Source organism: Oryzias latipes, chromosome 18 (genome assembly GCF_053564925.1).
Source record: "Oryzias latipes strain Hd-rR chromosome 18, Olatipes_Hd-rR_3.1".
Taxonomy (NCBI): Eukaryota; Metazoa; Chordata; class Actinopteri; order Beloniformes; family Adrianichthyidae; genus Oryzias; species Oryzias latipes.
In genome coordinates this window covers 2,126,091-2,135,953 of record NC_136254.1, presented here as the reverse complement: position 1 = coordinate 2,135,953, position 9,863 = coordinate 2,126,091, and the positions used below count along the sequence as shown (strand labels likewise).

Below are 9,863 nucleotides of genomic sequence, written 5' to 3'. Positions count from 1 at the left end.
CTGGAAGTCCCACAGGATCTTTGCCCTCTCATTCTCTACCACCTTTTGAGCTGTTTCCCATTTTGATCTTGGGGTTTCCAGTTCATATTCTGCACACATGTTCCTGTATATTATTCCAGCCACTTGATTGTGGTGCTCCATGTATGCTTTACCTGCCAGCATCTTACACCCTCCAGTTATGTGCTGGATTGTTTTAGGCGCCTCTTTGCACAGCCTACACCTTGGGTCTTGTCTGGTGTGGTAGATCTACACCTTGGGTCTTGTCTGGGGTGGTAGATCTACACCTTGGGTCTTGTCTGGTGTGGTAGATCTACACCTTGGGTCTTGTCTGGTGTGGTAGATCTACACCTTGGGTCTTGTCTGGTGTGGTAGATCTACACCTTGGGTCTTGTCTCGTGTGGTAGATCTATACCTTGGGTCTTGTCTGGTGTGGTAGATCTACACCTTGGGTCTTGTCTGGTGTGGTAGATCTACACCTTGGGTCTTGTCTGGTGTGGTAGATCTATACCCTGGGTCTTGTCTGGTGTGGTAGATCTACACCTTGGGTCTTGTCTGGTGTGGTAGATCTACACCTTGGGTCTTGTCTGGTGTGGTAGATCTACACCTTGGGTCTTGTCTGGTGTGGTAGATCTACACCTTGGGTCTTGTCTGGTGTGGTAGATCTACACCTTGGGTCTTGTCTGGTGTTGTAGATCTACACCTTGGGTGTTGTCTGGTGTGGTAGATCTACACCTTGGGTCTTGTCTGGTGTGGTAGATCTACACCTTGGGTCTTGTCTGGTGTGGTAGATCTACACCTTGGGTCTTGTCTGGTGTGGTAGATCTACACCTTGGGTCTTGTCTGGTGTGGTAGATCTACACCTTGGGTCTTGTCTGGTGTGGTAGATCTACACCTTGGGTCTTGTCTGGTGTGGTAGATCTACACCTTGGGTCTTGTCTGGTGTGGTAGATCTACACCTTGGGTCTTGTCTGGTGTGGTAGATCTACACCTTGGGTCTTGTCTGATGTGGTAGATCTACACCTTGGGTCTTGTCTGGTGTGGTAGATCTACACCTTGGGTCTTGTCTGGTGTGGTAGATCTACACCTTGGGTCTTGTCTGGTGTGGTAGATCTACACCTTGGGTCTTGTCTGGTGTGGTAGATCTACACCTTGGGTCTTGTCTGGTGTGGTAGATCTACACCTTGGGTCTTGTCTGATGTGGTAGATCTACACCTTGGGTCTTGTCTGGTGTGGTAGATCTACACCTTGGGTCTTGTCTGGTGTGGTAGATCTACACCTTGGGTCTTGTCTGGTGTGGTAGATCTACACCTTGGGTCTTGTCTGATGTGGTAGATCTACACCTGGGGTCTTGTCTGGTGTGGTAGATCTGAGCCTCTATGGCTCTGGTGCTCAGGGCTTGTTCCTGAGCTGCCAGGATGAGTGCTTCAGTGCTGTCCTGTAGGCCAGCCCTTTCTAGCCATTGGTAGGACTTCTTGATATCAGCCACTTCAGTTATGGTCCGGTGGTACATCCCATGCAGGGGTTTGTCCTCCCATGAGGATCTGTCCTCCAGCACTGTATCCTCTGCTCTCTATTGTCTGAGACATTCACTGTCAGTTGGGGCCTTGAACTTGATGTATTCATGGATCTTGGATGTTTCATCCTGGATGGTTACTTCTACGCTCACTAGTACTCGGCCTCCTTCCCTGGTTCCTTGACAGTTTGAATTTGTGTGTTAAATTTACCAGGCAAAGAATTATGATTAAATAGATTTCTTCCCATTTATTTTCTGATATGGTGCCAAATATGATGGTATTTAATGAAAATATTGTGTAGTACACAACTTACTATTTATTATTACTATTACTAATTGTTCCATACACAAATTACATTGCAATCTTAAAACCTTTGAGATGGGTAGATGTAATTTATTATTCTTAAATTATTTTATCTAATGTAAACATTATAAATATACATTTCCTAAAGTATTTACCATATCTTAATCAAATGTATGTTAAATGCTATTTTTATTAGGTTTTCCGCCATAAACAGTTTGTTTGGAATCAAACTGCTCTTCCCCCTCCAGCCGCTAGGTGGCGGAAGTCCCGGATGCTAACCTCCTCCAAAAAAACAAGCAGAAGAAGTCCGTCAGCCTATCCGAGTATCTATTTACTTCGATTAGCGCCGCTCTCCAAAATAGTGAGTATATCTGACATTGCAGTTGTTGACTTCACACATTTAAAACACTTATATGTAGTTTTTTTTAATATTCATATCCAGAGTTTATTTTGTCTCATGATTGCTAACCTTTTCGTAGCTAACTTCAGCTTGCTAATAATAGCAACACGGCTAGCAGTCGGTGCTGCTACTCTGGAGGCGAAAAACATTCACCTGTCCTCTAAGTTTTCCCAATAAGACACACGTAAATGTTTTACAAGAGTCGAACGTCTCTAGAAACATTGTTCCAATCGAGCTGTCCCCTTCAAAGTGAACCAGTTCCGTTATTGATTGAGTTGAAAACTCGTTTCTGTTTTGCGCTGCTTACTTTTTTTGTAGAGTAGAAAAAGAAGAAGCGGCTATGGTAAAGATTTTTATCGGGAATCTTTCTCCTGAGACCGAGAAGGAGGAGATTGAAGCTCTCTTCCGCGAGTATGGCGCGGTCACGGAGTGCGCCAAGTACAGGAACTACGCGTTCGTCCACATGGATGACCGGAAGTGTGCCACCAAAGCCATCCGCGAGCTCCACCTCCGCAGGGTGGGCGGCAGGGCCATGAACGTGGAGCCCAGCAGGGGCAAGAACCCCCAGGGCGCCCTGAAGCTCCACGTCGTCAACGTGGAGAAGGGCTCTGAAAGTGAGCTGCGGGAGCTGTTCGAGGAGTACGGCAGCGTCACGGAGTGCGCCGTCATCAAAAACTTTGCCTTCGTCCACATGGCCAACTATGATGAGGGCATGGACGCCCTCCAGGCCCTGGACAACAAGGACTTCCAAGGTGAGTGCCGCTGTCGCGCCGGGCCACGGTGGAGCGGTCGATTCAGCTGAAGGGGCTGTGTTTCTGTCTCTCAGGAAAGCGCATTCAGGTCCGGGTGTCAAAGAGCAGACCCAGGGGGGCTCCGGAAGAGGAGGAGCACCTGCCGCCCCCTCCCAGAACGGGCTACTATCCCCCTGCTCCTTATCGACCCGAGCGGCCCGAGCCTCTCTATAGAGGTCGCACAGGTTACCCTCCTCTTCCTCCTCCACCACCGCCCCCTCCTCCAGCGAGACAAGCCCCCTATCCTGTCCCTGGCTACGGCGAGCGGAGTTCCTATGGATTGGTGGATTTTTATGAGAAATACAGAGCCCGCCCGCTCGCCACATCAGGCTACGATGACCGGCGCTCCATTCCTCCACCGCCGCCTCCCTCCGCGCTTGTCAGGGAACGTCTCGGAATAGAGCGCCGGCCCCTCCCGCCGCCTCCATCCTCTTTCAGAGACCGGAGCCCCATCAAACGAGTCTTCCCTCCGCCCGCTCCGTCGCCCGGTAACGGGTACGCCTATGAGCGGGCTCGGCTCTCCCCCATCTCCAGGGTGCCGCTCTATGCGACTCCTCGCCCCAGAGATTCCTACGCCAACAGTGTACCGCCTCCCCCTCCGCCGCCGCCGTCCCGGTACGCAAGCTATTAGACGGCACGCTGGTGACACCAGGTGAGAACGGCAAAACCTCAATCATAACACGCATTTATATCAAAGTCTGATCTCTGCTTCCATCTGTCTTGACCGTCAACCAAAGCTCCCCATAGCAGTGGAGCTGCTGCCAAACCCCAATCAAGTCCAGTAAACGTTCCTGCTAGTGTCCTGAAATGCTGCTGCTTTAGCTAACAAACGTCCACAAACCCTGTGAGAAAACCTCCTTGACATGTGATGTCTCTCTTCCCAGGTTTAGAAAATGACCACATCGTCGTCTGCTGATGCACGTGGCATCGTACACCCCCATGTCTATGGCGGATCGCGTTGCGTTCGCAGGAAACTTACCGGGAGAAATTGCAGGCGGCCGCGTTTCTTAAAACGCACGATTCCATGTGATCGATTTTCTTTTTTTCTCTCTGTTCTTCTGTTTTATTCTGGGTGTTTTTCCGGAGCGAATGTTGTTGGTTTTTGTTATTTTCTGCCCCCGTGTGAGGCATCAACTTCATAACTTTGAGCCACTGGTTTTTCACAATAAGAGAATGTATTCAAACTTCCAGAAAAAGCCTTTGTCATCCGTAAAGGTTTTCCTCCACCTCAGTTAACATCCAGCTCGCCTGTGTGTGCTGTTATTTTCTAAAGTTCTGGTTTTGCGGGAATCGAACCTGTGTGTCCTCACTTTCCAACTTCTTTTTATTTTGAAGGCTTTTTCAATAAATGAAAGAAGTTTTTTTTAAAACTGAAGCTGCTCTTCGTTGCGTTTGACTCTTCTGTGCCGACTGGATGAACTGCTGAGCGACGCGCTCGTCACGCCGTTCACGTGTGGTGACGGTTTTACATCCTAAATTATTGTCTTACATCTTCTGAAAAAAGGAAATGTTTATGTTTTTAAATCCCTCTTGATTGGACCACAGTTGATGTGGCCTTCAGGGTCTCTGTTGGTTTGGTTTCCAGGTCCGATCTAATCCTAGTGGATGAGTTTAAGTTCAAATCAAAGACAATTTTTGAGTTAAAAATAAAAGTTTAGGAGTCAAATCGATTTATTTAGAAGAAGCAGAAATATTCATTTTTTATTTTTTAATCAGTTGAAAAACTATTTCTGGTAGAGGGCAAAACAAACATTTAAATTAGTTTTTAATGTTGGAATTTGTCATTTTTTAAGTCTCGATGCCCAGTTGTGTCACTTTGTAGTCAAACCAAAACATTTTTAGAAATGACAAAACATAAAAGTGACCTCATGAGTTTAAGCCATCATCCTAACCGTAAGACGAGCGGCGTCTCCGAAACCGTGACGGATGTGACTCCATCTCCACAAACCACCTTAAAATCCAGGAAACAGAATTACACTTACATTTATTTGACCAGACTTCCTTCCAGTCGCTTTCAAAAGTGTTGCTCTGTCAAAAGAAAATCCTCCGAACCCGTCAAACGGGATCTCTGCTGATTTCCCTCACAGCCGTCGGCTAACAGAGGCGGGACGCTGGCCGTCGGCTGAAAGGATGATGTCCTCCACGGTTCCCCGGCTCCTGCCGCCGTCTCCGCCTCATGAGGGCCTTTTAGCCTGCGTTTGCAGTGGGGAGGGGGCTCTGATTTCACAACAGCAGCTTCTCTCTGTGCATCGTCCCACTTCTGCTTTCTCATTTCTAAGCAGAAGGGCTGCAAATCTTCCTCCTTGTCACCGTTTGTCGCTCGTGGACATTTTGCTCCTAAGTTTCTTGTTTTCTTAGTATTTGTGCTCTTCGTAGGTTTAGCGTTTAAACAGGAGATGTCCGCTCAGGTTCAGTCCTCCTCTGAAGACGGCCTCCGTCTCCTAGCAACAAGGTAAATGCCAGAATCTTCTGTTTCTACTTGATCCTGAACCCGCCTTTTTTCTGCGTTACAGTTCAATGAGCTGCATAGATTTGAACCTCTGTCTTGTGCTGCAGGTAGCTCCTCCTCCAAGGAGGCGGGGTTTTGTGTGGAAGCTTCCAGCATCACCTCCAACCACTGTGAAGTGAGCGATGGAGACGGAAACGCCGCTGGTCGCTTCTGTTTCCCCTTAAACATTAGGTTTGATGGGTTGACATCTGGTTTGAAGAAAGGAACATTTCAGCTTTTGAGTTTAAGAAGAGAAGCTGGAGAGTTTAGGTTTATGTCAAAAATAGCAGGTGAGCTCCGCAGGAGCGGCTTCACAGCCTTTCTCTGCACATTCCAATGTTCCCGTTGATGCAAACGGCTGAAAGTCTTTGATGTCAAATTTGATCAAAAGGATGAAATGGGATGATGGAGCAAAACTGCCACCACTATTACCCCGTCTCTCTTTCTGGAAACGGCCAACATGAAATGTGAACTAACCAGTAAAACAACCCTTAAGCACACAGGAAGAGGGAATTTCTGTTTCATTTCCTCGTACTGGCATTGAAGATGAATATTTTCGGTCTTTGCTGATGTCAGCAGAAATGTTCTTCGAAAGCTTGTTCTGAATTTTTTGTCTTGTTTTTCCAATTTGTAAATAAACTATTTTTTTTAATATCTCGTTGTTTCTCTCCATTTGTAAATAAAGTTTCATTGAAGCTGGTGTTTGGACATAAAGCCGTGTGTCTGTTTTTGACGGTGCATCTTTGTCATAAAGCAGGTCAAAGGTCATTTTAGGTCACAAAGAGAGACAGAGAATTCCGGGCTGGAATCATGCCGACGGATGAGCCGGAGACGCCTGACTCTAGTTCAAAGATCAGTAAAGATAAGATAACGCCGGTTCACCGCCACATCTGGATGGCATCTCCGCCCGCTTGACGGTGTTCGAATCCCGAGTCGGCAGGCCCAGTGTTTCCGTTCTGCCTCAGAGACGAATGTGTTCCTTTCTCTCTTCATTTCTCACTTCTGCTTTTTGGTGGGAGTTCCTTCCCCGGAGTCGGCCGTCTCTGTCTGAGCTTCCAGATGAGATCACCGACTGTCGGACTGGATAAAATTCTTATCTCCTGTCAGTGTTGACGATGGCGTGAACGTGGCTTCATCCAGAACCGCGTCTTTCCTTCCAGCAAACTCAGAAATGTGTGACGAAAAACACTCGATCAGCTGTTTTTACTTTATTCAGCATGACCTTTGACGGGTTTCAATCCTCGTCTTTCATTTGTTTTAGTAAAAAACACAATAAAATGTCAGTAATAGACTCACTTCTACACAAATAACTCTGAGCATGTTTCACTTTGGATCTTGCAGAACATTTTTGAAGATGGAGAGATGTTAATCTGCTAGCTTAGTTTGCAAAACCATTCAGTACCTTTCAGGTGTTAAGACACAACATTTCATTAAATTTTGACTGAACACAAATATAAATGAAAAAAAAAACAAGTACAGAATATTTACACATTGTCACCTGGCTTTTCAATCGATCCAGTGTGGAGACGATTGACTCAGGTGGTCAACAGGAGCATCCTAAAGACGTAACCCTTCAGTAGGAACAGGACAGAGTCTCATCTGACTCCTGGGGGCCGACATCTCTGAGCATAGCCGGGGCGTTGTTCATCAAGCCCGTGTCCATGATGGGTCTGACTCCAGTCTCAAACGTGCACGTCTCTCTGGATGGAGGAACCGCCATCACCTCAAACTCCACCTCGAAGCTGCTCTTGGCCTCTCCCGACTCCCGGATGATCAGCATCTCGTACTCCAGGAACCTGATGAGGGCTTTGTCCGGGACGTCCGTCCTCTCCAGGTATCCCAGGGTCGAACCGTTCACCGACAGCTTTCCCCTCTGGCTCAGGTTCTGGATGGTGAACAGCATTTCCGGACTGTTGGGGGAGCGGTACGCGTAGATGGCCAGCTGCTTGCGGGAAACCCGAGGGTCCACCAGACCGTAGGAGCAGGTCTGGGCGTCCCGGCCCAGCCGGAGAGGGTCATCGGCAGGGTGTCTTCTCCTGCTTCCCAGAGGAAGGAGGCCATAGAGACCCCGCTGGTTCTGCTGCGGGTGGTAGAACTTGATACGGAGGCAAGTCAGAAGATCCTCCTCAGTCTCCAGAGTCTGAGACACGCTCATGGTGGCAGAAACTGATCCAAGAGAGACAGAAAAACATGTCATCAAAGTCAAGAAGATGGGTTCAGGGGGTGGAGTTAGTTTCCTACCTGAGCGCTTGCTGCTTTCAGGCGCAGACGGAGCCGTTCCTCTGTGTCTGGATGACGATGAAGCAGCTCAGGAATGTAATGGTGCTGCTGCAAACAGGAAGACTGACACAAGAACGACTGTCCTCACTCCCCCCTGCTCCACCTGATGCTTTCAAGTGCAACTCTGGAAAAACAACACTTTGTTTTCATCTGTTTTCTGAAATGAGGTTTTGTTACTGTTATAAGAATACAGTTATCATGGTTGTTCTCAAAAAGCATTTTTGGTTCTGTTTTCTACTAGTAAAAAATATCTATTTGGTAAAAAATGATTTTTTTGCTGTGACTTTAATTTTGTTCAACAGTTTCTTTAGCATTTTGAGGAATTGTTTGTTCCTTCTTCAAGACTTTTACTTCCAGGAAAAGTGTGATTTTGGTGTTTTGAACATGTTCTCTGGTTATTTTTCTGATGATGGATGACATAGATTAAGAAAATTAGGCTCAAATTTTTATTTTTTAGTATTTCTTTATTCAAAAAGCGGTGAATGAGAAGCAGACAAAAAAATATTACATTCTGATTGATCCACTTACAGACCAATAGATCCATGAACGTCTTTGTTCTCCTCGCCTGAACTGGAATCTGGATCTGAACCGGATGGCTGGATAGCCTGGGGGTATGAAGGGCTGTAAGCTAGCGAGAGAGCCTGTAAACAGAGAACTCTCAGCGATGGGAAGGGGAAAGGGGGTTGAGGTCACTCGCTGGTTTTCGCCCACAACTCATAGGTGAATTTCTTGTGAACTACTGCCTCAAAAACGACACAGATTTTGGCTAAAATCACCATAATCCTCATCAAAAAACCACTGGGAATGCTTTTAAAATAGATCCAAAGATGATGGGAGGGGGGCTGTAAATAGAAGCAGTCAATCTTTTGCAAACTTCTCTTATTTTGAGAACAAACAGCAAAGAGAAGAAACAATGGCCTTTAACGTGGTTCCCTGAACGCACCACGGCTGCTTGTAAATTCCTGACTGAAGCAACAACAGCTTCAAGGCCACAGTGCGGTTTACCAGAAAGCCTTCATCGTTTACAGCCGTGGCGGGAAGCTTTTCTCATTGGAAGGAGACAGTCACACATTAACCCAGTGCTGATCAACATTCTCCTCTTTTCCTCTCTCTCCATCTGGGTAAAACTGTCAGACATGTTGCTGTTTGCTAAACTCAAAGCATGTGTGACTAAAGTTTTGGGAAAAACCAGGGATTTTTTTATTTTTTTTTGCAGTTTCTGACAAATAGCTCCAGAACCTTATCTGAGAAGGGGGAGGCTTTCTTGATAAGACTCATGCGCTCTACTGGAGGTCAGTGAGAAAAACACTGAAACTCGTGAAAAAACAAAAAACTTTTCTCACAGATCAATAATAAATCAATGACACAGGAGCTGCACAAAGCAGAATTTTTAGATTTCAACTATTTCCAAGAGTCAAAGTGAATCTTTTCCTTCAATGTGTTCATGGGAATCCTACACAGCAGTGACTAAGTCTTCTCTGGATTTTCCAAGCTCTGGCTGCTTGCTTTGATTTAGGCGGGGGAGGGGGGGGGTCCTGGTGGACTCCTCAGTGAGTCAGGGGGGTCATTTCTGTGGACAGATTCCCTGGAAATTTCTCTTCAATATCAAAACCCGATTCCTACAGTGGGGCAAAAGTTCTCATTTTCATCATAGCCGTGTGTCAAATAATGATTTGATCTCTGGTGTTTGATCCAAGATGCAAACCTTTCCCTGGTTTTCTTGTCATCTTGTCATCCTTTCCCCTCCCTTTCCCGTTGCTTCTGCCAGCCTTCCATAATACGCCTCCAAATAACTGTCCTAAGGGAATTTCCATCTCCACACCCCGTTTCAACGCCCGCTGTTTCATTTCCCTCGACTCATTTCCCCCATTCCTCCCGTATTCTCCTCCACCCGGATGCTGAGCACAGGCTCCCCACAGGGATGTGTGCTGAGTCCTCTGCTGTACGCGCTTTACACAGCACACTGCAGACCGGCCCACACCGGCAACACCATAGTGAAGTTTGCAGACCCCACTACTGTAGTGGGGCTGATCTCTGGGGACGACGAGACGGCCTACAGAGAGGAGATCATCCTGGATTTCAGGAAG

At 46.9% G+C, this 9,863-nt stretch overlaps 2 protein-coding genes across 5 annotated transcripts; one reads left to right on the top strand and one right to left on the bottom strand.

Annotated features, from left to right (window-relative positions):
• Positions 1–2,047: 2,047 nt before the first annotated feature.
• Positions 2,048–6,150, top strand: LOC101169319 (RNA-binding protein 4.1). Of its 4 annotated transcripts, XR_013651156.1 has the most exons (5): positions 2,048–2,178; positions 2,536–2,969; positions 3,044–3,660; positions 5,385–5,460; positions 5,565–6,150. XR_013651156.1 is itself a non-coding variant. In XM_020711816.3 (4 exons), the coding sequence occupies exons 2-3, from the start codon at positions 2,558–2,560 to the stop codon at positions 3,637–3,639; spliced, it is 1,008 nt and encodes a 335-aa protein (XP_020567475.1). In that variant the 5' UTR covers positions 2,048–2,178; positions 2,536–2,557; the 3' UTR covers positions 3,640–3,660; positions 3,893–4,383. The 4 variants fall into 4 exon arrangements, 3 of the variants coding, with proteins under 3 accessions (XP_020567475.1, XP_020567476.1, XP_004080106.1); XM_020711816.3 differs by lacking the exons at positions 5,385–5,460; positions 5,565–6,150 and adding an exon at positions 3,893–4,383; XM_020711817.3 differs by lacking the exons at positions 5,385–5,460; positions 5,565–6,150 and adding an exon at positions 3,893–4,383 and having other exon boundaries at positions 2,066–2,178; positions 2,541–2,969.
• A 537-nt stretch (positions 6,151–6,687) lies between these two features.
• On the bottom strand, positions 6,688–7,900 carry tifa (TRAF interacting protein with forkhead associated domain). Its single transcript, XM_004080059.5, has 2 exons — positions 7,738–7,900; positions 6,688–7,662 (listed from the first exon to the last, which is right to left on the bottom strand). Exon 2 carries the CDS (start codon positions 7,649–7,651, stop codon positions 7,070–7,072), a length of 582 nt encoding a protein of 193 aa, XP_004080107.1. The 5' UTR covers positions 7,652–7,662; positions 7,738–7,900; the 3' UTR covers positions 6,688–7,069.
• Positions 7,901–9,863: the final 1,963 nt, after the last annotated feature.